General features: G+C 40.4%; 1 protein-coding gene across 2 annotated transcripts in view; it reads right to left on the reverse strand.

Moving 5' to 3' along the window:
- SRGAP1 (SLIT-ROBO Rho GTPase activating protein 1) overlaps positions 1 to 27,798 on the reverse strand; it is a 147,362-nt gene that overhangs the window by 45,789 nt on the left and 73,775 nt on the right. For both annotated transcript variants that reach the window (XM_084260223.1, XM_084260222.1), the window contains exons 2-6: positions 26,686 to 26,881; positions 23,080 to 23,242; positions 15,258 to 15,320; positions 6,247 to 6,429; positions 5,729 to 5,857 (exon numbers count right to left, since the gene is read on the reverse strand). In XM_084260223.1, coding sequence (XP_084116349.1) covers positions 5,729 to 5,857; positions 6,247 to 6,429; positions 15,258 to 15,320; positions 23,080 to 23,242; positions 26,686 to 26,881 — 734 coding nt within the window. The remainder of the gene's footprint in view (positions 1 to 5,728; positions 5,858 to 6,246; positions 6,430 to 15,257; positions 15,321 to 23,079; positions 23,243 to 26,685; positions 26,882 to 27,798) is intronic.

Genomic DNA, 27,798 nt, shown 5'->3' on the forward strand with positions numbered 1-27,798 from the left:
CACAGCAAAACCTCCAGAAAGACTAAACTTTCAGTCCTGTGAGTACTCCAGGTAGTTACTGCAGGTGGGACAGTGGCTCTCCAAAAAACAGTTGTTGAACCATTTAAAGATAACGGAAGAAAGATGTCATGTTCAATCAAACACACATAGGTTAACCTCTCTCTTTTGCATTTATAGAATAGGAATTTGTGTTACACTTACTAAAACAGCACTCAACTTTGATACTAAAGCACATCCATATTTCAAAGACCTCCAGCCTAAAAAATATTGTTTCTAAAAGGAAAAGCCTCTTGGTGTTTTTCTCTTGTTCCGTGTCAAATCAGATCTCATATTTAATTCACTATCTTGGATGAAAAAGACAGACTAAAAGTGCTGATAAGAAAGTGGATCAGGACAGCTGTTTTATTTCATGTGCATTAGCTTCAGAGAGACCTCATGGAAGATTAAACTGAGAGGAAATGAGAAATAGAGGGCAACTATCCATGTATTATAAAACTACAGGCACCTATAGCCTGAATTTTTTACTCTAGAGGATTAATCTGAGTATTAATGGAAATCTTATTGATTTACAATTTGAGTTGTGTGGTTTTCTGATGCAGATTTTTTGCAAGTTGCAATGTAAGACTGCAGACTGGGATGTGACAGTACCAAGAACTTCATTGTTTAGCCCTTAATCTACTTGGCAACTATCATGGTGGTCATCCCTTGAAGGTGATGGCAGCTGAACAAGGTAACAAAAGAAGGATTCTTTAAACAAACCAGAATATCCTGCCAGACTAAGGCATTTTTTGCAATGCCAATGCCAGCAGAACAAACAAGAACTAAATCCAGAACCTGAACTAATGCCTTATCCCAAATGGCTCACTGAATGGAATATAAAGTGCCTGAATTTAGAATTTTGCTTCAAGGATTTAAGTAAAAATAGAATTTGTACGAGTAAAGTTATTTTTCAAAGGCAAAAACAAACAGTCAGGCATCATGAGTTTTAGTTCTGTCAGACTATGGTTCACTTTGTCTGAAATCTGGAGACAGAGATAATTTTAACTGGGGAATGGTTCTGTCACAGTATCATCTCATGGCTACTCAGAAAGAAGAGTTCTGTTTTAAGCTGCTAGTACTCGCAAAGGTTCAAAGAGTTGTCTATAATGGAGATAGCACATGGGGTATTTGTTCATTATCAAGACTAAAAATTTACGGTACTGCCACTAAACTGCTGCCCCCACCACATCCTGTCTGACCATGCTGGGAAAAAAAAATCACCAATGTGTCTGTGTTGCAAAAGCAGTACATACGAATTGCAGGTACACGCCCAGGGGCACGTACATACACACGGTTTTCAGGAAAAATCTGTAGTTTGGTAGTAAGCTTTGGAAAGTTCAAGTGAGCAACCACACTGTCAGTGAAAATAAACATGGATCTTTGAGCTTCACTAGTCAGCACACCAAGGCTCCAGCCTGGATGGCTAATGAGATCTGCTACCAATCTATGGGCCGGAGATGTCAGTTGGTGCAGCAAGACGTGAGGATGAGAAATGAATGAAGTCACAGACTATGAGTTTTATTGCATTTCTGGATTCATAAAGACTTCTGATTGGGCAAAGTGGAGGGAGATGAGTGATGCAATTGGGATATGTGTGAAAAATTAATTTTGTAATTTGCATTTTATTCTTATTTAGAATTAAATCTGAAACAGTCTCAAGAGCATTTACTGTCTTTATTGCTCCCTTGAGTATACTTAGGCATGCACAAAACACATTGCAGTGCTCAGCACAGAGCTTCCACCAAACAACCAAGCTGCTCTTCATTTCATTTCAGGAATAATAATAAAATTCTAATGGCAACAGAGAGAGAAATTCATTAAAAAAATGCCTGAACCTCTGAATAAGTCACTCTCTAATCATTCTGTTACGTACACATCAACATTCAAATCAAAGGCATCTGGCTGAACATATCACGTTTATCAGTACTTATGTAATAAAGATTGCGAGCTGCACACACTCTAGCCTAGTTTTAAACTTGGTTCTATGAATGATTAACAAAGAACCTTTACAGAATAAATGAAGTTCATAATAGCTAAATGTTCCCTAACTTCATAACCATCCAAAGCATGCAGACTGCAATTAGGGATTCAGAAACTCCACTGTAAAAAAGACAAACACATGAATATTTTATGTATTCTAGCAGCAGAACTGCAGTCAAATTGTTTTGGTCACTGTTTCTGAGCATTTACCTTCAGATCATGAGTGTGTGATAAGTCTGACAAAAGGTCCCTACCTTCCTCTCATACCCAGATAAATGTAATAAACTCAATTACATGGAAACCTTTGAGTAAATGAGCAATAAATAGTATGTGCCATATGGACAGATGTTGGTATTAACGGTCAGATTAGCAGGGGTGTGTACTCTTGCTCCTCTGAAACCACAATCTTAAAAAAAAATATTTCTGCTTACTAGATAAAGCTTACTTAATTCAGCTAAAAAAGTAATCTTTGCTACTTTTTATATAATGCAAATAAAGGAAAAAACCTAATCATGTCTTCTGCCTGAATTAGATCCTACAATGTAGTCAGCAGAGAAGAAATAACTCAACAGAAAATTCAAATTCCTCCAGCACGATACGCAGAGGACAAATATACTGTGCATATCAAATCCTGTTTATCCCTCTACTTCTTTGCAAATGCTGGTTCCAACCCTCAGCTCACTAAATGCATTAAAACATCCAGCTAAGACTCCAGCAATATTTTTATCTTGCTTTTATCACAAGAGCTTAAGATGAACACCACATCATCATTTTAAGTCAGAATCTCTGAGCTGTGTTAATGAAATGAAGGAGTTGAACAGTTCAGACTGAGTTCAGCTGAGGAACTGCAATTTAGGATTTTCCATCTGAGCCTCACAAATCAAGTTGCAGTGGAATCCAAATAAAAAAAAACCCTATGATTTTTTTTTGCTTAAACAAAATTTCCGACAACCCTTTCCAATCTTGTTACACAAAATATATTGAACAGTTCACTGCATTCCTTCATATATTTATCCCATTTTTACCAGCCATATTTTTCAGTAATGTAGGAAAACACTCAGTTTCATTTATGGGCAACACCAACAGCTCAGGGAGGTCTAAATCCCTTCCATGTTAACTGGAATTCAGATACAGAGGAGAAGTAATCCCCTTCTGTACAGGCAACAAGAGAGCTCGGGCACGCACGGAAAGGCAGGCAGGCAGATGGGGACAGAGTAGAGGGGGCAAGGAAGGGCATCACCACCACTGCTCTGAGCACTCCGAATCGTGCCGTTTACATTAACAGAGTCGCAGAATGAGATCGTCTGGACTGTTGCGACATATGGCCCGCGAGAGGCATGTCTCACATTCCAATGATATAACCCCCAAATCTTGCCAAGAGTCTTGCCTTTACAAAAAGCGTTTCCTTTGTCAAGTAGTAAACAGTCTGTCTAGATACCAATGCTTTCACAGCATTAACTACAAACGTCTGAAAGACACTTCATTTAAACAAGCTCATGACTGGATTGAATTGGCTCCGAAGCAAATTCTGGTTGCACATGTTTACAGCCTGCTCTTACAAAACAGTGATGCAAAGGGCAACTAGATTTTGCATTTAAATTCCTTAGGAAAGAGTCATTTCTAAAGCCACTTTGCCAAAAGAGTGTTATTGTCTGCATTGGTCTCTGGCTTGGAAAAAGCCACTCAAAGCAGGTATTGTTTTCTTGAATTACTAAATAGAACGTATATTTCTATTAAAAACTAGCAGTTAGGGAGCTATAGTCTTCATATTTGTGTAAATATTTTCTCAAATAGTCACTCAAAAAGAGTGTTGTATACAGAGAGCACTTCACTTTGCTTCTCCTGGCAATTGTTTGTGAAGTTCTGGGCCCATGGTTCCTGCCCTCAGCTTTCATTGCTACAGCAGCCTCTGTGGGCACTGGTGAAATGGGTAAAAGTCAGGGACATTTTCTAACCTAAGGAAGTTTTGACCAAGTAGAAACATGCACTGGAGCCATTCACTGGGAAATGTGAACTCCAAAAGAGAAGGCAGGAGAGAAGACAAAGTCAGTATCTTTCCAACCTCTGAAGCGGCATGAGTGCAGGGAACAGAGGGAAAGGGACCTTTCCTTCCTTCCTTCCAGCAGCCAGGAAGAACTCAAAACATACATATTTATCAGACAAGCCCTAATCAGAAGTTAGAAATCCATCATTCTTTAAGCAGTAAAATGAAAATTCATCGATCAGGTAGGGACAGCTTCTCATTGGGTGGCACCTTAGCTTGCTGCTTGTCCTTAGTTTTCTGCCCTGATCATCTGTCTGTTGGGATCCTGATAAACATTTTCATTTCCTGGCCAGGCCAGGTGGGTGGAGTGGGATGTGCAGGTATCTGGGGTGTAGATTTGATGGGGACGATATAAAGCAGAATAAGCCAGAAGAAATCAAGTAGAGAAGACATGCAACAGAGAGGAAGAAAAGAGATGTGGAGATAGAGACAGAAAGAAATACTGAAAACAGAAAAAATATACATCACCATCTCTGGTAAGAAAGAAACAAGAGAAAAAAAGAGCAAAACCATTTGGAGAGAAAAAGGTTGAAAGGGAAAAGGAAAAAGTTGTAACAAAATCAGGCAATATTTTATAAATCCCAGGAAAACAGACACATCAAAGAACACCGACTCTCAGTATTTAGAAAGTAAATGATAAAGCACTGCTTTAGCCCACTCATCTCAAGAAAGCATTTTCCCCTTCTCTACCAAGCTTTGCTTGTCCAGAGAGTGGAAATGAGAAACCTCTTGTCCCATGCTGCATAAATTTATGCTATACTGCAAACCAGCTAGCGTATCCTTGTGATGACCATCCCACCAGAAATGACGGCATGAGAATGCCATTTACTACTGTACATAGCAAATGCTATTGTTGCAGTAGGAAGCATACTCGAGTATCCAGTGTTTCATATGGGCCACAGAAGTGTACCCACTGACTTACTTAATGCTACATTGCTAGTGAATGAATATCCTTGAGCTTGTGTTTGCTGCCACCAAATTTTCTCTATCAAATTTGTGGTCAGCTTACGAAGAGAGTGGGGCATGATAGAGTGTGGGGTTCTCCCTCCATATCATCTAAAAATGCCAATAATACAGGTTCTGGAGACCAAACGCTAGTACAAGTCAACATCAGTGTGCAACCAAATTTTTCCTAGGATGTTCCCACAGGAATAACTTAATGAAAATCAGCAAGAATTCTGTTGACAGTACAGAGCACAGGATTGATCGTGTCTGTTCTGCAAAGTACATGAAATAAGGAAAAAAGCAGTGTATAATTGATTCAGTGACTAAATGAATGAACTAAATGATTTTGAAGAAATGGAGGAAATGTCTTCTTTTGAGTTAAAATACCATTATTAGGTGCCCCTTAAGAAGCTCATCTTGTAAAAACTATTTGTAGCCCAGAAATGCTTTTACAGTACAAAATGGAAATGTCTACCTTTTTTGTGTTATTCCTGTCATATTTTCTCTTGCCACATGGGGAGAAAACACAATGTTCTAACTTAAAAAGAATGAGTCCAGCATCTTACTGGCACTTCATTTTGTGAAATGTAAAGCTGAAAGGAAATTCTGCTGATTACACCACACTATATTTTAAACTACAAGCATATGGCATGCAACTCATATGGCTACAGTATTATTCCTGAACAGAATAAACATCAAAACAAATATGCCAATACTTACATCAATTAAATCCGAAAGGTCATGAATATAATACTTGAAAACGGAAGCATTGGTTGCTTCAAGGGTGAGCAGGTATTCATTACGGGCCTTAATAGATTTCAGCTTGTTTTCAGAATATTTTGCTTGACGCTAGGAAAAAGGTTGCATATTAATGTATTTGAATTACTTCACTTCTGGTATGAAGCAGAAATGGTAACAGTTCAAGCACACACATTGGAATTAACAAGAATGATGCTTAGCTGCCCGCCTGTTATGCATATAACAAATGTAATCCAAAGTGATAACTTGATATTTTGTTTCAAATGTGACAAACCACGTTGCAAGAAAGACACTGGGAATAAAGTATTCCCGTCTCTGAACTGCAATTAAGTCAAGTTATCTATAACCCACTGCTAGTTTATTATGTGTACCTTGTTTAATTTTATTTCCCAGCTGGACCACTGTCTAATATCATGCTAAAGAATGTAAAAAATGCACTGAATTTACTTCAAATGAAGCTAAATAAAAGGACTATTTACTTTTTCCTTCATTTTTTCAATCTTTTTCACAGAGCTCCGTCTCTGGTGCCTTTCTTCCAGTCGAATATGAAAAACAGGGTCTCCTGACCTCCCGATCTGTTTTTCCTCTTGCTTCTCTGCCTCCTTCAGTTTGCTTTCTGCACTGATGCTCTCTGCGTGATACATGTGGTATGTTTTCATGACCTGCGGAAGACAGAGTCAAAAGAGAGTTAGGACAAAATGAAAACATGAATGTATTTACAAGAAAATCACAAGGTCTTTGAGTAAAACATTCTCTTATAAACAAGGAGCTTGGACAAGTTTCTTTGCCAACAGAGACCGAGGACTTCTAGGTGCATTCTTATTTTATTTTGATATATCAAACTGTAAAGGTTCAGAGTGCTTTACCAAACACTATGAACAAAGAGAAAGGCGATGGAGAACTAGATGTAAGTTAAGCGTGTGAGACTGTTTCTCATCCTGCCTTTTTTCTGCTCAGAAGGGCCTTGCATTACTGAAACCCTTTGACAGGCAATAGGGCAGCAACCTAATATTTCAGTCAAAAACTTTGTAGAAATTTTGTTGGGTTTTTTTTTCATTGCTCTGATAGAAAAGAGTAAAATCCTTTTTGTGAAACTTCAGGATTCCTGTCTTTGAATGAAAGGATGAAATAACGAGCCATAAAACTATGACAGTGCAGTATCTACCTGACTTCTTCAGTGCTAAGTTAACAGCTCGGCTGTGGTCACTGAGTGACTGAAAGCGGAAGGATCTCTTCAGCGGTGAGGAAAGGGGAAGGAAGCAGAGGCACGGAGAAGCTTCTGTCTGGGAGCACATCCTTGGCCAGCTGGGCAGTTGCCCACAGCCTGGTAAGAAGTGCTCAGCCACCAGACTGGGTGCAACCTAAAACAATATGAGTGCTGGAGGAGGAGCCACCTGATAAGTAAGTTGTGAAGATGCTTTCCCCACAGTTAATACCGTTATCTTCCCCTTACACACACGCTGGCTCTGCAGCCAAGACAGCTTGGACTGCCAGGTGGCAAATACATGTTTGCACAGACCAGAGTGGGGGGGAACTGGTTCAGCTCCATCCTCCTTTTCTTCAAGCAAGAAAAGCTTCAGTGGGCAGTAAGTAACCACAAACCACCCGCCTCCAATGGGATGGGCTATCTCTGCCCACCTCCAGCACAGAATGCCTCTTTCTACCTTCCCCAGCCCTTTATTTTAATCCCTTTGTTTGTTTTTTGTTGTTGTTGTCCTAAGTTTCAAGCAAGGAACAAAGCATGAAAGCATCCTCGGGCAGCTAGCAGCCTCCTCTCTTCTTCACAGGGTGCCAGAGTGCTCTTACCCAGCAGATGTTATCTTTGGGTTGGGGCCATGCAAGCCATTCACATTTCCGAAGAGCACAGCAAGGAAGGAATCAAAAGGGCTGTTCCTCCTTCAGCTGAGCTTTGTGTGACCCATGGAAGAAACAGACTAGTTTGGGGAGCTGCCATGAAATATTTGCCGGGGAGATGAGTAGTTTTTGTAACTGGTTAGGCCAGCCTAAGGGCTGCACTGGGGACAGTAAAGCTAGACAAATTCACTGCAGCATGGCTTAGTGTGGATTGACACAAACCAACTGCATGCCATGCCAGGTGATGCCTGAACAGTTGCATATCTGAAGTCTTGTGCAACAGAAAGAAAGCCAGCTTCCAGCTTTTAGGGAGTTGCATGCTCGTTATGCATACGTTATACACCCGAACCACGTATGCCACCATTCAGCGCTGATGCCATGCTGCTGATACAACTGAAATAGGATTGATGTAAAAAATAAAACAGACCACTCTTCACTAACTTCCTGTAGTAAGGTACAACGGTTGGAGACACACATCAAAAAGAGTGGGCTTGTTTTTATTTTAAAAAACATGTGTTTACAGCGCTCTGTTGAAAAGCCCCAAACTGCCTGGAGCAGGGCTCAGTGTTCTCATCACTGCTGCTGCTGTTTTATAGCACAGTCATGCTCCAAGGCCCAACCAGAGCACAGAGCTCCCTGCCTCAGCAGCTCACTGTCTGCACCGATGAGGCAAAAACCCCAAAGACAGAAGAAGTGGAGCTGGGAGAAGGCAAGACCTGCACAGTGCTCAGCTTGACTGAACGGCACGCTCCACTCTCCATATCCCACACAGTTACTGAAGGCATTCCTAAAGTGGTTGGGAATCTGTACCTGGGGAGTCTAAATCATATAGCCACTTGGAAGGACTTACTGAAGAGAAGGACTTACTGAAGAGAAGGACTTACTGAAGAGAAGGAAAGCACTTTGTAAAAAAAGTATTTATAAAACAAACCTGAAAAGCACAGAAAGTGAGATGGCTCTATTAAAAATGATGGGAATAGGAAATTAAAGCAAGGTTGAGCCCTTCTCTTTTGGCCTATTTGCTTTTATATTTTAACTTTTGTTCTGTGCCAGCTCCAGAGACCTTTCAGTCCATAGGACAAGGCTAAATCTTGTGTCTCACCACTTTGGAAAGTAATTTTATTTTGTACTGTCTCAGTTTTTCTGCTGGCAAAGGGGGAACAACAGTAATATCTCAGAGTTTCCTAACAGCACAATGCAAAGCACCTGACTGAAGTGGTGAAGCAAGGATTTGTTCTGCTTGACAAAAACAGAAAGCACTTTAGGTTTTGAAGTAATTTTTCCAAGTGCCATGTAGCTCAGTGGGCTAGGCAACAAATGCCCTTCCGCAGTGGCTGTGACATTGCCTCCTTGTTCTGTCAAGGAGTACAAGTGTATCTCTGCTGGCTATCACCAAGAGGCTCAGGTGCCTCCACACTGACTCTGCTAACCTCACATCACTGAAGAAGGCTCCTTCCTCTCATCGCCTGCTTGCAGCACACGCTATGAAATCCAGAGTGTCTCACTACACATGGATTGAAGGTCAAGTTTTGTGTGTGGCACCGACCTCACAGTCTCTACGGAGAACCAAGAAGTCTCCTTGAAATCCACATTCTCCCAACAGCTCTGCACAAGTTTTTGGTAGAAATAATTCCTAAGATGATAACTAACATTGAAAAAGGACTGGAAAACAAGCAGAGTCTGTCCTACCCGAGCCACGCTGCTTTAGAAATCAATACAGACTATGTACAGAGCAGTGATCAGCCTATGCATTCGACTCCTGTCCAGTTTGTTATGTTGACAGCATGGCTTATCTCATGCACCAGTGATATCATTATTTTACAAGCCTCTGGGGAAAGCTGACAGCTCCAGCCCTTTTCATGATTTGTCAATGTTTTTTAAGAGATGATATGGCAGCAGCTGAACTTGAGAGAGCATTAGACAGATGAATATGGAAAATAAAGGGGAACAAGCTAGCGAGCTGGCTTCTGAGTATTTCAGTGCACACTTCCTCAACAAATTAGCTTAGAATTTGCATTCTAAGTTGCACATATGACTCTCCCTTAACAGTATACCATCTTGTCTCCCTGGAGTTTTTACAAGACTGTTAAATACTGTAACAGGCCTGCCTAATTCTTGTAAATAGACTTACTACATGAGGAGTTCTGAGATCCAGAGATCTCCAATCTATGAATAGGTGAAAGATCCATCAGATCCATAGATCTGTTATTCAAACCATGAATAATCTGATGAAATAAGCAATGCTGCTCCTCAAGTGTCCACCAAACTGTTGAATTATAGACTATCCTGTGAGAGTATCTATCACTGAAATGACTTTAATTAGTCCCCAAAGTGCTTATTGATCAGCCATCAAGTAGGCACTGAAAAGAGAGAGCAAGGTCGTAATTTTGCAGATGCTGAACTGTCATCATGACATATGCTGCCCTTCTCTGCTGTAGTGAACAGGCACTGTTAAGTGCATACTAGTCCCTTTGTAAAAGTAAATGGAGATTTTACCTCCCATTAATTTAGCAGGTTTATTCTGCAGATCCAGAGATGTTAAATACAGCTTTCTGACAGATACCCAAGTCAGACTACAAGCAGATGAAAAAGATTACACTACCCAAACTATGTACTCCCCCACTTCTAGGTGACAGACTGTTCACTTAGTGATATAAACGTCTCGTTCTGTGTGCCAAGTTTTCAGCATCATTCATAAGAGCTCAGCAAAGAGGCTTAGGGCAGAAGATAGCGCTTATCACAGGGAAAGGCACATTAGAGTAAACCCTTAGATAATTATTTTAATCAAACACACAGTTGTTATCTGGGCAAATCCATCAATGAGATGGTAATTAGTGCTGTACATCTGTGGGCTACAAGAGAGGGATGTTCCCCATAGCAAGGTGCTTTTCTACATGCATACTTCTTTTCTAGAAAGTTTCTTAATCCAGTGCACTAAGACCAAAGGCTGAAAAATCAAAATATAATGGAATTACCATGTGTTACCACATGCTTTATTTTTATAATAAAAATGCATAATTAAGAGCTTTTTCATAGTGTTTCTCAGGAAATAGGCATTTACTGGAAGAGTGGTTCATCCCTGTTGCAATTACCGTGTTTGAATTGTTTCAGAATTGTCTCTGCTAAGCTGTGAGCTCTTATCAGAAGATGGAGTTGCAAAGGATTCATTAAATCAGGTCAGCTAGTACTTTTCCCAAGAAAAGTAAAAAAAAAAGTAGTCTTGTGCCAATTTGACTACATTAGTGGCCTCTACCTGTTCAGCAGGCTTGGTGTTAGCTGTTTTCAGCATCTTGCTCTATTCCAAACCAACCCCTGATGTGGTTCCAGGAATTGTCACTGATATATTACTACCAATAACATAATTACTGGTTTCATCTTCTCAGATCTCTGCTGTGCTACAGTAAATTGGACTTCACTTTTCAATAGAGAATCCAGATTCTGTGTTATTTCAGCAAAGAAAAAAAGGCAATCTGGCAGAAACTACCTTGAGAAATTAAACAGCCAAGATTTTTAAAGAGTAAGATAAAGCAATGGAAAATACAAGCAGCACAGCAGCCCTGTCTTATCCAGTATGAAATTGTTTGCTTTGGACTGCCCTTGCTTTTTAATTTTTCTGAAAGCCTTACATTTGTTTTACTTGTGAGAAGTGTGATGCCAGTAGGAGTAATCCGGAAATCCACGTGGGAGATAGGAAGATGTCATTTTATGATAGGCTTCACTTTTCTCCATCATTTGCTCTCATCCTTATTACCAGAACAGCTCTGTATTCTTTAGCAAACTTGTCACCTCATTCACCCCCCCTTCCCAGCTCCTTTAGAGGTCATTTATGAATGCGCCCTCACTCCTACATAAATCTAGTGGAGACCTCCCTCCATTGCAAGAAAAATATTGACTACCTTGTGTTTTCCTACCATTCCCATCACTCAGATGTTACTGTCATATTCCAATATTTGATCTGATAACAGAAGATATTTTATCTCCCCAGAGAAATGGAAGATGACTTTGACTGGGGAGCTCTGCCTATTGCAATGACCTACTGTAAAGTCAATAATCCGTTGCCTCTTTAAATCAACATGTAAGAGGGTTTCTAAATCTCTCAGTTCACAAAAAATACCAACCCAGACCTGGAGTCCTCAGTTTGTCTCACTTTTTTCCCTGTAGTTGTCAGGATATAAGCTCTGCTCTGTGACCCCACAAAACTAACTGGGCTCCTCTTTCCCCATCCCCACTCACACAAAGGGTACATATGCCCTGCTCTAATTTCAAGAGCTTATATCCTTATGTAAAACATGGGGCTAACTACTAGTCTACATTGGCTGAAAGTGTAATATGGAGAGGAGAAAGAGAGAAATGCAGCAGCTGGGGTGCTGCAGACCTTGAAATACTGACTGGCTGGCACAGCCAGGGAGAGCCATGCATAATTAAAAGTACTCACCACTCAGAATTTACTAAATTTGCAAAGATACAGTCTGAATCTTAGCTACTCAACTGTTTTTAGCACAATATCTTGAGAGTCATAAGTTAAGAAACAGTGCATAAAGTACCAAGAATTGAAAATACAGAGTTTTAACATGTGTTTTCACTAGTCATGTGAATAACATGTAGAAAACATACACATGTATAACATAAAGGGAAACTTTCTCTATGTAAAAGAGATGGGAAAAGTAGTTTCCCTTACAAAATTCTGATTATTCCAGCAAAACAAGCTTGCTTTGGTCCCAGGTTCTTAGAACCTCTTCTGAAGCCTCAGTTCACCTGCTTCTGTTCTTAATTTTTCAACAATCCTGTACATGATGTTTAATTTTAATGAGGATGGCACAAGCCAAAGTCAACACAAGCTAAGCTACTCCCAGGGAGTAAATGAAGACCTATGGCACAAATCTTCTATTTCCATGATAATTCCTAGTAATGAAAACAGAAAAAGGAATTAATTACATAAAGTGTAAGCAAGGAGAAAGGTCTCCTATTAGGGTGCACTTTTAAAGAACATTAGTTATATAACACTCCACAGTGTCTGACTTTTTTTTTACATTTCATTACAGTTCTGAGTTTTGGTTCATCAAATAAGCAGCCAGAATTCTTAAGAAGTAAACAGATTATTAAGCCCTTCTTCATACACACCCTCAGTTCATTAAAAGCTCTGTTACTTTCCCCTCACTCAAAGGCTTTAGAGATACTTAAACTCCAATAAGGCTTTGCATTTTAAATTATACTTCATGAAGGTACCATTCCTTTAAAAAATCCCAGAACCAAGTAGACTTTAATATTAGCATATTATTCCCTGACTTGACATTAATTTGCTTTCTTCTGGACACAAAGATCTATCTCACAGTAGTAAGGCTGAATTTCTTTTAATTATTATTTTATTTCCCTCCCCAATAAATCATGGGGTGAACAGGAAGTTGACTTCTTCTTTTGTAAGGGACTGAGAAACATACCACCCCCAGAGATAAAAACTGTAGATAATTGTCTGGAAGGCCAGTATGATCTTATTCTGTAAACCATAAGTGTCACAGTGTTAAAAACCTATGCATGAAGTTTCCATCTGTCTAGATATCTAGAACATGCTGATGATGACCTCAAAGATGCAAGCAGTGGAACAGATGCTACTCTGCACTGTGTGGGTTTTATCTGCGTAAATGTGGGCGTCTACAGCTGACCAATTCCTTTGCAATCAATGGAAAGCCAGACAACGGAGTTAACGGTATAGATCATTTCATCTGAAGCAGATGCCTGTGTCTGATCAGACAAAGGGGTCTGACCTCCCCATATTACATTCCCATTGACTATAACTGGAACCCAAATGGCAAGCTAAGATATCTGTACCTATGCTGCAGATGCTTGAAAATCAGGTGAAGAAAATTCCATCCCCAAAAAACATCCTTCAGCAGAAACCTAATTCAAATTATGCACATGCTCTGTGTTCTATGAACTGCAGAAAGCTTCCAGTTTTACAAAAAAATTACATTCTGAGAGAGGAATTGACGTTCATGGGAAGCCATAACATGGAGGTTAATATCTGGATAGCTCTGTAGCCTTTAGTAGGAAGATACAGCACTAGTAGGAAGGAAGACTGAAAATACCAAAATCCAGCTCTGCAGATTTTCAGCCATGATTCAGCAAAGTGTTTCCACACATCCTTTGTTGTTTTCCTAACCCTGAGTGCACAGACACTAACGCCCTGCCTCACCAAGCACCGGAGTTACGCAAGTGTGGAACTGAAATTAGAGTGTATCTTCAGGGCTTACTCACCACTGAAGCCCCAGTAGTGGAATGGCTCCTGCAGTTCATGACCCCCTGCAGCTGTGCGAATTGTCTGTAGCTACCACTGCTTTGCAGAAGCTGGTAACAGCACACTTCACAAACTACAGGTCTAAGCCAACAAGGTTTTGCAGAATCGCACCCTACAAAATCAGTGGTGATTTCAGGAAAAAGAAATCCTCAAAGAAAAGCCCTCAAAAGAAAATAAATAATGTTTAGGCAGGTTTAGGAACCTGTTCCCATAACTGCAGTCCAAAAGAACCCAGGACAGTAAGACAGGCCTAAATTTCTTTGGATCTTCTTTTGGCCACCTAAATTGTTCTTTAACCCACTTTCCTTAAGTCAAAAGAACAAATGACAAAATGCACAGTAATGTTTGACCGATCTCACCTGGAGGAAAGCTGGTCTCTGATGTCTTTCTAAACTTCCTTAAAATCACAGATTATTTCTTAATATATGTATTGTGGGGTCTTTTCCTTATCCCTCAAATCTTGAGGACAGGGAAAGGAACAGTCTAGAGACGGTTATGCAGGGTACTGCAGCACAGATGTCTCAGTTCTTCTAGACATTAGGGAGAATTTAGATGTACAACTTCCTTGACCATCAGGAATCAATAGGCTTTTATAAGAGGGGAATATCATTAGCTCCTTTTTGTTTTATAGCTATATTTAAAACAAGAGTAATTCTTGTTTGTTATTTTTCAGAACATATCCCCTCAAAAATATTTTGGGAAGTGTTTTTTAGGTAGACAAGACTTTATCCTCTAGTAACAAGTTGTGTAGATGAGTTTCAAAGAGGAAAAGAAGTTCAGACTTACCTTCTCTCAGATTTTCTAACCAGTCAGCAGCTTTGCCAGAATATTAAGTGTGTTTATTTCTTGACCCCTCTGAATAGCACAGAAACCCTACACAACTCTCCATATTTCTATTTTTCTTTTCAGTATTTACTAATCCCAGACAGGGAGAGGGGAGGGAACATAAGTAACATTTACTGATTTTTACTGAGTGTAGTCCATGAGTTAAACCTAGCTGATGGCAGCATGGATGAAAACAAGGCAGAAAAAGAAGCAGCTTTGCTCTGGTAAGCTCTGAGTAGAAATGCCTCATTAATAATTAATAAAACTTATACTACACTGGCTTAGCATAGTCTGGGGGGAACAAGGGTTGAAAATAAAGAGTAATCCTGAAAGTATTAGCATATGTATTGTAAACAAGTGAGTAGTCTTTCCAAAAGAGATAATTTAGACTTGTGTAAAAAGACAAAAATGAGCATCTCCACTGGGGGTAACTTGCAAGATAAAAGGATGCTTAAAGTTTATAGAATAAGTCAGATATGGAATTTGTATAAGATAAGCTGAGTAAGTATCTGTACTTACTGTGTAAAGCTCGTTAAGAACTTTCATTAAGTCTTCATGAAGCTGAAATGCAATCTCTTTGCTCTGTAATTAAAAAGAAACCATTAGAAAAAGGCATGCAAAAATGGCAACATACATTTTCTTCTTGTTATTTGTACACCTTTTTCATCCTAGAGAGGGAATGCAATATTTCCTGCAAAGACACTAGTCTGACAGCACTACAGTGCACCAGATTCAGGGCTGCAGAGGTAGACAGGCAACATCTGGACAGAAGACTTCTAAAAGGAAACCCAGAAGTAACTGGAAAGATTTTCCCATGAAGCATCAGGAAATTAGGTGCCAACAGAAAGAAAGAGTGAAGTTCAGGATCAACGTTATGAGCCTTTTTAATGGAACAAACCCATGTACTGTTTTACAACTGCTACGATATATACAAAAACTAAACCACGTGGAATGGGATATTCTAGAGGGACATCCCACCCAATTTAACATTTAGAACAGCCTTTGTTTCTCAGCACATGCAATTATCTAAATATTTATGCAACAAATAATTGTGGCTCCTCTTTGAAAGAGATACCCAACTGCCTAATATTCCACAGAGTGGTCTGCTGAAACAGCTTTGTTTAGCTTTTCTGGACTGTGTCTTTACTTTCATTCTGACCCAGAAAAAAGAAATGCTTAGCAGTAGTTACTAAAGAAAGCAAGTAAATACTCAAAATAAGAGTATTTAATTGGAGTGTCATTCAAATATATTCCTTTGTTAGTTGTCCACAGCAGTTCAATTGGAGGAAAATTGTGGCAACTGTGCAAGAGTTGAAGGCGTTTGTACCACAGGCTTTGGAAAACAGCAATAGAAAAGAGCTACGGGACTTGGCCAGCAGCCTGGCTACGTTTCGTCTGCAATGCTCAGCACTGGAACAGCCATGCTGGAAATGTCAGCTTGCTTTATTTTTTTTTTTTCTTCTCTTTCTGTGAATAAATTGATAATTAGCCTGGCTTCTAAAAACTCCAACTTCATGATAGATAATGGCCTTAGCTTTGAGAGGTACTTTGTGTTTGTATAGAAGCCAAAGGAAGATCCTTGGGGACAGCTCATCTCCAAAGCCACTAACACATACTTGGCCATCACTAGAACACCTGCAGGAATAATGGTTTCTAAATGAGAATTTCCAGTGCAACATCCACGTGTGAGGAGGAGCCACACCACACATCCACGTCCCACCCACCGCATCTTCCAGGAGGATGAAACATACAGTAGCTGGAACTGAACATTTTGATTTTTTTTCCCCTATTCCTACTGCCATACTTCTCACTCTGGGCAGTATTTTGAGCAACCTGTTGTATCCCTTATCAGCATTCACTCCAATCCTTATATGCAAGATGATTTTTAACCACCAAGAATTAGAAATATAAATTAAAAAACACTTCAGTGAAATTCTCATATTCCCAAGGGCATTAGCTGTAGTAGAGCACAGTGCAACACATGCTCTGAAGCCAAGTTACATAGACCTACTATGAAACTTCCCTCACTGCTTATACTTTTCAAAATCTGGTATTTCTCATGAGGTGTGCTTCACTACTGAAGTATCCAGAACATAAGGCTTCCTCCTTCAATTTATTTGCAAGTATCAAATTATTTTCATGTAATACAAAGGAGAAAAATGCATATGCATAGCAGCACACAGGGTGCTTGTGAGGAATTGGAAAAGGATTGCAGATTTGCAAGCTGCTGTAGGGAAACACAGTAAAAGCTTTAGCAAAAATTCTGAGTTGCTTTTCATTGCTTTACATTGGCACCCTGCCTTTAAAAGTCAGCAGCACAGCTCTGACACAGCTTACACATCTCCTCAGAGCTCCAAGAAGCGGAGGCCACCTGCTTTCTGTTGGATAGCTGCTTCTATAGTGCTGAATATGAGCGGTCTGTTTTCTAAATTACTTTAGGAGAAAGAAAGGCAAAACATACAAATAAGATGGTTGACATTAAGACTGGAAGATGAAAGTGCACATGTGTGGGAAGAAACTGTTGATGAACTCCAGCTTCCAGCAATTTATCCCTTTCAACGTTTGGTCACTACCATCTCAAAGCTGATGACAGCTCAAGCACTAAATACAGCAATGCTGACTCTAAGGCAGCATGCCTTAACCTGGCAGCACAGAAGTTGGTTTGGGAAGGTGAGATGGAAAAGCCCAACCTAATTTTCTCTTTCCGCTCTGCAGATTTTGTTGTGAGTAAAGCAGACAGCAGTTCACTGAAAGATGCACCTTCAGTTACACCTTAATGCAAATAGGCATGGGATAAATTGAAGATTTGGGGAATGAACACTATTTACTAGGACTCATTTTTTCTCTTTGCTCCTGTAAAGCCTTGTCCAGCACTGAAGCACAAGTGGTCCAGCCCTCAGGATGCACTGGACACCATAAGTACGTGATCTTTTCCAAGCAATACATTGATCAGTGGTAAATTTGAAGGTGAACGGAAGAGTTGACAATAGAGGGAAGATGGAGATACTTCTAGGGAAGGACAATAGGTTTAAAATGGGAAGCAAAAAGAGAGGGAGGAAGGTGATCAGCAAGAAGGGTAAAAATTAGGAGGAGACGGCCTATCGACGCCACATGAGTACAGATGAGTCAGCCTTCCACCAGGGGACTCCAACCTGCAGAGCGTGCTGGTAGTGATGGATGTCAGATGCTGCCTCTTTCTGATGAAAGATTTTGTAGGAATTCTCCAATAAAAGTCAGGAAGTTGGGTTAACCTTAGCAGTATAAAAGGGGGTTATTTTCGAAAACCAACACATTTTACATTAGCATTTAAGATGAAGAAATACTGACTTGAGCAGCAAGTGATACAGCTTTTAATGTGTTATAGCATGTTAGAGCACCAGATAAAAAATACATTTATTTCCAGTGGTTAATGCCTTTCCTATTTCTCTTTTATACTACCTATTCCCTGCAACAATTCAATGTGTTTGAATGCTGTGCTCCTCTAGGAGCCTGTCCTCAGGGCAGCCAAACAGCAGATTGTAAGATACAGCACACACTTTCCTGGAGCTGAGGTGATAGATCTACTCAGGCCATTAAAACCTGACAAAAAGTCGCTGAGGTGCACCTTTATTCACTATGTACTAGAGAAATGTATTAGCATCCATTAAACAATAGAACAAAGAACATAATAAAAATGTTAGGGCACATGTAAACTCTTTCTAAAAATGTTATATACATTACTAATCTGTTTCAAAGCATTAAGGGACAGTATCATATTTTTTTTCACTTGACAATAGGATAGTTCACACCCACAGAACAGACAAATAAATGTACCTAAACTGGCCTTTTGGTATGTGCTCAACTTTCAACCCATCAGTGCTCCTACTGATCTTATCAAGATCCACATTTGTGGATTAATGTCTAAGAAACTTAAAATTTTATTTCACACTAACACCCTTTCATTGAAGTCTGTAAGAAGTTTTCCATCCATTTAAGTTAGAGCACAATTGGGTACCCAAACTTTATTCTTTTGGGTTTTTTAATTGAAGTTTAAGAGTTGGTTCAGTTCTTTCTGGAACTCTTTAGTGTCTGCATTTAGCACACACAATGTTACTCTCAGTTACATCATTTAGGGAAAATATTCTGTGACTATTGCTTTTAAATGAGCCTGCTGCTGGTCCCTGGGGGAACTGATGTACAAACCCTTCTTTTAATGAGCTTTCGTGAGCTGTGACACTGACATAACCAACTCTTAGTAAAATTTTGTCCCAGATTTCCCAGTCTTTAGTGACAAATAGCTTTGTTACCCTTTTAAACCTTTAAATGTTTAAGAAAATGATGCAAAAAAATCTCTATATATGCCACAATCTTTAAAAAGTCAAGTAGATTTGGCAGGTAGTCATATTCCTTGTTAATAGCCAGATTATGGAACTAAAATATTTATTGTGCTTGGCTTCTCCAGCATCTTTTACTGTAAACACTGGGAGATATGTTCATCTTGGCTCATTATGGTTTCTGTCCAAAGAAAATACATGCTTATAAATTATAAATATACAAATCTGCTTAAGGATTTTGTGGGTATGTGTTTATACAGTCGATTATTAATGCTGGGGTAACCAGAATCACTGCATGAAATGTTCTGCATAATACTTTTCCCTTCTGCTTGACATTTTTCCTTATTACTTTATTCTTTAATTGTCCCCATGAGGCCATCTACCCATCTGCCTGAAGAAACACGCAAGTATGCAAGGTTTGAACTCTGCTACTTTATGTTTGTAATTTTATGTGCAGCATGAAGGCCAGGCATGAACAGCAATCTGTACTGCTTTTATATGCCAGCAACTAAAAAGAAGAAGAGCTTCAGTGCCTATCTGGAAGTATGAGGGCTGACATAATATCATCAGATAAATGCCACAAAATCTCTGAACTAGATCCTATCTTTGTCAAGCATTTAGTACATTTAAACAGATGCTGGATCCTGACACCTGGGAAAAAGAATGACAAAGAGCTCCCAGGAGAAGAAAAATAATGAATATCTACATGTTAAGTGGGCCAGCCTAGACAGGAGGGCCATGTACAATCAAGTACCTGAACACAATATGTCCTGGCCCATCAGAATGTGTAAGGTGGAACCAGTAGGGATCATTTCACCACAGCAATCCAAATGTTGAGACAGATGTAGAGATGCAAACAAAAGGAAGAACCAGAATGAGTTCAGAACAGACAGTGAGACAAGGGCCAGGTACAAAGACCAAGGGACACAGACACCCCTCATCACTACGTTTCATATAGACTGGGTACTGCATGTACCTTTTACAGGACTAAAGAAAGGGGTTGCTACAGACTCATAACTTTGTGCTGCATCCCACATAGGAGACATAAGCAGGAGAGAGAACAGAACAATACCCTACCCTGGTAAGCATAGCCAGGAAAGGAGGAAATTGTTCAGCCTTTTCATTGCTACTATTCAAGCTGAAGCCAATCTACAATGAGTATCCCTCTAGAAAATGTTGGGCTCACTTTATGGCAAAGTTTCTTTGAGAACCTACGTGCCCACCAGCAAGGTGGAAAAAGCCAGTAAGGGCTACCACTGAGAAACAATAGGCAGCCTCATATTCTCAGGAGGACAGAGGGAGAAGAAAGAGGGTACAGAGGGAGCCAAGAAGCTCAGAGAGACTTTGCTGTTGTCTCCCCATATCTTGCTTATGAGCAACAGGGCAATCCACTCTGAAGCACTTCCTGCAACAGGCAGACTGTTTGGAGCAGAATGAGGGAGGTTTGCTCTGATCATGTTCTTGGTGTAGTTACTCTCCAGACTTGAAAGCGGAGCTAAAGCATCTCCAAAGATGCAGAAGCCACTGCTGCAAGACCAAGGGAGAAATAAACGAGATGATAATAGCTATGCATAACACTATTAGGGTAACAAACTGGAAGACATATAATTAAATTATCTAATTATTGAATATAGGGAAGCTTGATTAGCTGGTATTTGGAAATTACTTAGAAAGAGGTTAAGTGTTCCTATGTGCAATGCTGTGAGAGACAATGTAGTAGAGATACATTAGACGGGTGTATTTCCCGCTCTTGACCATGGACTGCAGTAAGATATTAAGCATGCACCTGTTAGTCTTTATTTCTGAAATCTTCATATTACTACTGTTATTATTTACATTTATTACTCATAAGAGAGAGAGAACATATTCCATAGAACAGTATGATTAGACTCCAGTGTGGGAGTATCTTCAGGATATGGTTTGTCTCTACTTCGATCTGAAATCCGTGAGCAGTGAACAAATCACATACACTTTCATAGGGATGACACCCAGTGAGATTAGTTATACTTGTTCTCTGATGGAATTTAATTCCAAATCCAGTCTTTTTCAAAAATAACTTCCACAAAGTGACAAAAATTTGTTAAATATTCTACTGGTTAAATATTCTATTTGATGTTTATGTATCTCCAACAAACTCCACACCATTTTCTTTAGGGTGAATACAGTTTTGATGGAGGAGGGTGTTGGATGTCACCTTTCTTGTTCTAAGTGTGCCTCCTCTTTGCTCTTGTGACCTCTTTCAAGCAGAGTGTCAGCTGGCACTGGTGACAGGTAGGATAGAGCTGCTGAGGATCTGGTCCTCACTAATGTGAGCTCCAGGTTATGCACAGCAGGGACTCTCCCCATCTTCCTTTCACTTCTTTCCCCTGTAGAAGATCCAAGCTAGAAATATAAAAGCAAAAGCAGCTGCTTGCTGTTCTTCAAGAAGCCATGGTAGAAAGAAAATTTGAAATGTTACACATTCCTGGACACAATACAGAGGAAGGAGGTAAGTGTGTCAGGAAGATGTGACAATATGTCTCCTGCTATTGCACTGAAAATGTCCACATATTTTCCTCCTCCTGAGAGGTAAGCTGCAGCAATCTCCCTTAGTAAATTATGAGTGAATAAAGATGGACGCACACTCCTCCACAGAAAACTTTATCCAGATATTTTTGGACAGTCCATCTGGAGAGAGGGGAAGGAAAAAGCAAGATTTCCAGTGCTAAGGAACAGAACTATGCTGAAAGCAAACAGGATAGTGTCTAATAGCACACACCTAGTGGAGAGATTTCTGAGATAAGACATAAACAACTGAAAGATTATTACAGATTCAATACTGAAAAATTTCTACTGGTCCAAACAAGTCTGAGACATTTCCACATAAACAGCACTCCATCATGCTCAAATTGTTTTTCCCATTATCTTTTCAACTTCTGTAACAATCTTCCATATTAGAAAGTTTAGTGGCTTGTGAGTTACAGTTTTATGCGTCAACATATTATATGAACAGACCTTTACTGATTGAGAAACTACAAATTTCAACTCTATTACTGCTACAGGTTTTAATACACACCAATAAATTTGATTCATACTTTTACTTTTTATCCTCAGAGTACAACCTGTGCATTCCCTAAATGATTTTCTCCCCACCCCACTGCTATCTATCTAGGATTGTCGTCAGGTGTATGTGCAATCAGTTCCAAGAAAATATTAATCTGGCACCTTGCATTCATTTAGCCACACCCTTTACATTCTTTACATTTATTCTTTTTTTGAACTCATTTTAGATGTCACTTGCCTACCAGCATCCCACTGTGACTGACAGATAGATATGCATTTGTAATCTATTTTTATTTCTGAACATTGTAACAACAGTGACTGCAAACACACTACAGAGATCTCAAACTAAGGCTGCCCAGAGTGCTTGCTTAGCACAGGAGGGATTTATACATTGTATGTGCTATGAAAACACATAACGGGCACGTACAAAGAGATGTACAGAGACAATGCTGAAATGATCTAGTATAAATAGTTATGTTACCAAAAGTGCATGCTCATATTCAGTATTGGGAAGGAAAGGAAAGACTTTTAGGAGAACAGCAGCATGTGTTACCATGCTTATGCCAAGGCACTATAGGGCATACCCCTACTTCGGTTTGAATCTGTTTCTCTCATGACAGAGTTACAATGAAATACTGTTTTTCCAAAGAATTCATTAATACAGCCTTACTATTTTGGGATTCCTGAGCAAAACCTGTTTCCTTTCTGCATGGGTAGACAAGTGTGCTTTTGAGAGAAGAACAGGCTTTTTTCCCTGCTGTTTGAATATCTGCAATTAAGGTGACCAGCACGTACAGCAGGTTCCTGGTGTTTCAGCACTAAGGATCTGCTCTAAGAGAAACACTCATGAAGAATTTATGTGTGTGCTAAAACAGATTTTATGCTACGTGTGCTGAATCTTCTCCTCAAATGCCACCTATTAGGACACTTTCACCTCCTTCATGCCCCTTGCAAGCAGAGTGGGTAGACTGAAGGAGAGGCATTACCTTCTTGAACATTCTGGTGGAGTCTTCGCTTATCTGCATGAACCGCATGATCACGTTGTTCAGGTAGATATCGCTCAGCGTTGCATGGTCTTTGCTTTCTCTTCTCACTTGGTTCAGGAGTAAGTACCAGCAATTCACTGGTGACAAGAGGTTCTGGTCTTTCCTAAGGAGGAGAAACATACACGTATTATGTATAGAAATGAAAAAGTTACATTATTAATACAAACATCTCCCAGAAATTTACAATCTTAATTAACTTGTTATGCAAAAGTGACCACTTCTTAACAGTCATTCAGTCCATTCTTGGAATAACTCAGGGCTGTCAAGTTTCAGATCACAAATCCCATGAGGCATGAATACAAAATTACAGAAAAAATGTAACAATTCAGAATACTGGAGAGTATAAAAAGAAAATCTTGCCACAGATCTTATTGTCACTAACAGATGGAGCACATGTAAATATTCAAAACCAATAAAGGTCACTGCTGAAAGGCTAACAGTAATTCATTTCTGGCAACAGAAATAAACAAGCACTGCAAGTGCATCCCAAATCCTTCATGAGCAAAATTGCAGGTGTAGCTGTTTCACTGCAGTGGATTTGTGGAACTGCTATGGGAGCAGAAGGAAATGTCACAGGCATACATATTCTGTGATCAGCATTCATAAATTCACAGCCCTCATGAATACGCTGCTACTGCCATTCCCAGGCGGTTCAATTACAAGACAAACAGCAGGACTGGACTTTCTCTGCAGCAGTCCAGTTCTGAATCTCCCTGACAGCCTTTTGGCACTGTGGGCCCACTCCAAGTTTTTGATATTGTGAAAAGTGAAATCCCGGATGATTTCTTTCTTCTTTTACACAAAGCAAAAGAAACACACATGTAACTCAACAACTGTTTCACAGACAATAAGGACCTATTTAGAATATTTGCCTTATGATTTTGTTGACATTTTAATTTCAAGTTTGCCTTGTAACTAAGTGCTCCAGAAACTTGCTGTTCTTTTTTTTTTCCCCTCTCTTGTGCAGGGATTCTCCTATAGTCAAAAGGATCAAGCAGGTGAAGATAAAAAAAGACAGGAGTGATGAACTGAGGGAGAAACTCATTCAACTCTTTGTAAATTGCTTTAATAATTAACTACTTCCAGTGTTAGAAATAGGCCCTTTAATTCCTCACCTCACTGTCTACCTTTAGTTTTCACTCCCAGAATCAAAGCAACAACCAATGATTAACAGACAAAAGCCTTTTCTTACTCATCAGTGCTTTGCTTTGCTATGAATCAGAAGTGAGCTAAGGAAACTTCCCCATTTGGTCTGAGCTGGACATTTAGCAGTGCTGCTCACAGTTTCAGGCTTTTATTAGCCAGATCAGCCAACACAAGCACCCCTGAAGAGCCATGCTGGTATCACTTGGTCCTTACCGCGTCTGCACGTACCAAGGCCAAACCTACAGATCTTCCTGCTTGTTCTGGGACAAATGGTGGGAACAGCATGGTGGACCACCCATTAACGTTACTTTCTGCAAGTTCTTCTCAAAACAATCAAAGAAATGCAGAACAAGTCTGAAGGCAGGACTCCCGTCCCAACCCCTGTGCACATCTGCCAGCCTGGATTCAACACGTGTTTAAGAACGAGGAAAGATGTTTGTATGCACAAGGCAAAAAGATTTTCCCACAAGATGAACAGAAGCCAGGGCTCCCTCTGAAGTGGTGACATATGCACATGTTGGTTATTTCAGGGAATCACTGAGTCACTTAACTGAATTTTAAGAAATATATGTTATTGCTCTTTGAACTGTGCGAGCTGTATTTGGATTAACCTTTTGTTTGCCAGATGTGTTTGGAACAGACTGTTCTGAATCAAAAGCTCTGCCTATCTCTAGCACAGCACCAACGGTTCAGTGGAAAAAGAGACTTATTTTTCAGTTTTACGAACACAAATCATCTGTGCCCCTAGACTTGTGTGTGTCTATGTGGCGTAGCAGGTCACTAGCCATTTCCCCTTGGACTATGGCAGCTTCATTCTGCTTCCTGTCCCTGTACCCAGAGAGCAACTGTTCTTACTCCTGAAGACTGGGTTGTTAAATACCTCAGCCTTTTACTCATCCTTTGTCGCCATCTTTCCCCCTCCATCCAGTAAAGGACAGAGATGTGTTTGCCTGGCCCTGCTATGCTGAGGGGGATAAACAAGTGTTTTGTGCCAGGTTCTGCACTTGGGTCACAAGAGCCCTGTGCAGCGCTACAGGCTTGGGGAAGTGTGGCTGGAAAGCTGCCCAGTGGAAAAAGACCTGGGGGTGCTGGTTGACAGCTGGCTGAATCTGAGCCAGCAGTGTGCCCAGGTGGCCAAGAAGGTCAATGGCATCCTGGCTTATATCACAAACAGTGTGTCTAGCAGGACTAGGGCAGTGAGCGTCCCTGTGTACTTGGCACTAGTGAGGCTGTACTTCGAGGACTGTGTTCAATTTTGGGCCCTTCACTACAAGAAGGACATTGAGGTGCTGCAGCGTGTCCAGTGAAGGGCAGTGAAGCTGGTGAAGAGTCTGGAGTGCAAGACTGACGAGGAGCTACTGAGGGAACTGAGGTTAGTTAGCTTGGAGAAAAGGAGGCTGAGGAGAGACCTTATCACTCTCTACAGTTACCTTAAAGGAGGCTGTAGCCAGGTGGGTGCTGGTTCCTTCTGGCAAGTAAAAAGTGACAGGACAAGAGGAAATGGCCTCAAGTTGCAGCATGGGAGGTTTAGATTGGATATTAGGAAACATTTCTTCACTAAAAGTGTTGTCAAGTCCTGGAACAGGCTGACCAGGGAAGTGGTTGGCTCACCATCCCTGGAGGTATTTAAAAGATGTGCAGATGCAATGCTTAGGGACATGGTTTAGTAGTGGACTTGGCAGTGCTGGGTTAACTTGGTGATCTTTTCCAATGAAAATTATTCTATTGAGCTCAATTCAGAAGAAGAACCAGACAATCTATGCCAACAAGTAAAGAGTTTGAAACTCTTCAGAAAACATGCTGTACACACATTTTGCCAGAAACTATCTGATCACTTTTGTCCATGAGTTACTATGCCATGAAAGGGATACATTAAATTGTAAGGAAGGCATTAAATATGTATCATTTCTACTTTTAGGACTAAGAGGTGTCAAGAGGCAGCACAAGCTCACATGCAACAACAAATGAAAATAGGGTTTTTTTCTTAATGCCTTTTTTGCCCGAATTCCTGTCTTACTCACTTCAACAGACCAGCACAAAGCTTTCAAGCCCTTTAGGGGATCTGCATCTCTTTGAGATACTGGCTGTATTTGGGATGGTTTAAATTCCGTGTGGTAGCTTAGGGATAATATGTGCGCAGCCTACCTTTGAAGAAACCGAAACCACTTGTCAGAAGTTTACATGAATAAGTGCCAAGGCCCAAGTCAACAAAAGGGTATTTAGGCACCTGGCTACCTTCTACTGCAATGAGAACTGCCATGCTGCTCAACACCAGTGGGGATTTTAAACGTGACTATGAATCTGGGCTCGACCTAGCAGTACTCAAAACTGGCAGAGGTAGCGAGCAGCGCTACCAGCAATGGCTAACATGAGGTTGAGGGGGAATGAAATCTCTCTTACTTGTACTGCTGATGGTCCTTTGTACTTCTTGTTTTTGCCATGAACCTCTCTGCCAATTTTTCCAAGTTTCGGGAATATTCCATCTCTATTTCTGACTTCTTGCGGAAGAAATCCTGCAGATCCTGAAGAAGCTGCACTCTCATTTCAGTCTGCTGTTCCAGGCATTTCTGCTGCTCGATGAGTTGAGCTCGGATCTCTAGTGAAAGAAGCAAATATCCACATGGGTCAGTGAAAGCAAGTGAGAATTGAGTGCTACCAACCAAAACTACAAACACTCCAGCGTGCTTCAGCCTCTGGAGCTACACCAGCTGGATCTGTATTTCAGGTCCTGGTGTGGGACGCTGCAGTGGCAGCATCACTTCTGCCACCACACACTTACGCCCCAGACCACAGCACCCTCCCATCTGCTGTCTGTCTCACAGCTACAGCAAAGGCTCTGGACTCTGCTGGGCTCATGTGAGCCCAAGACCTGCCTCTCCCTTCCTCTCCCATCCTCTTTCTGGCATGAGCACAACATCTGGCTCGGTGTGATCCCCCTTGCAGGAGGTGCTGTGCAACCATTTGAGCAGCAGCTCCTTCTGCTGCCCTGAAAAACGTCAGGCTAAACACAGAGCCTGTGGGCCAGGATCAGCCTGCTGAATGCCAGATGGACCATGCTGGTTGGTGTCATCATGTGCACCATAGAAAGCACTGTGTGATAAACTCTGGAAGCATTATCCACTGTAACTGTGCACAGATGAGCTTCTACACGTGTCCCATCTCTGCCAGGGAGGGGACTGGCACACTACATATGCATTTATCAATATTTTACAGTGAATACAGAGGGAAAAGTGTACCTATATTTAGAGACAGCTGTTTGAGAATTTGTGCAAGGTTCCAGAGAGGTGTGTTATTAACATAAACTAAAATCATTCAAATTAGAAGAGACGATATGTTCACAGTGATTGTCTAGAGCCATGGACAAAAGCCTCCAGGTTTCGTTCCACTGTATCATATGCTGTTTGCCATATGCACAACTGCTACGTGGTAGGGTTTTTCTTTCAGGTTTGGTTTGGGGTTTTTTTTCTGTAGCACTTTTATTTCTTGTGTGCTAAGCAGTTAATCACATTCTGG

Source organism: Gallinula chloropus, assembly GCF_964237585.1.
Source record: "Gallinula chloropus genome assembly, chromosome: 1".
NCBI lineage: Eukaryota > Metazoa > Chordata > Aves > Gruiformes > Rallidae > Gallinula > Gallinula chloropus.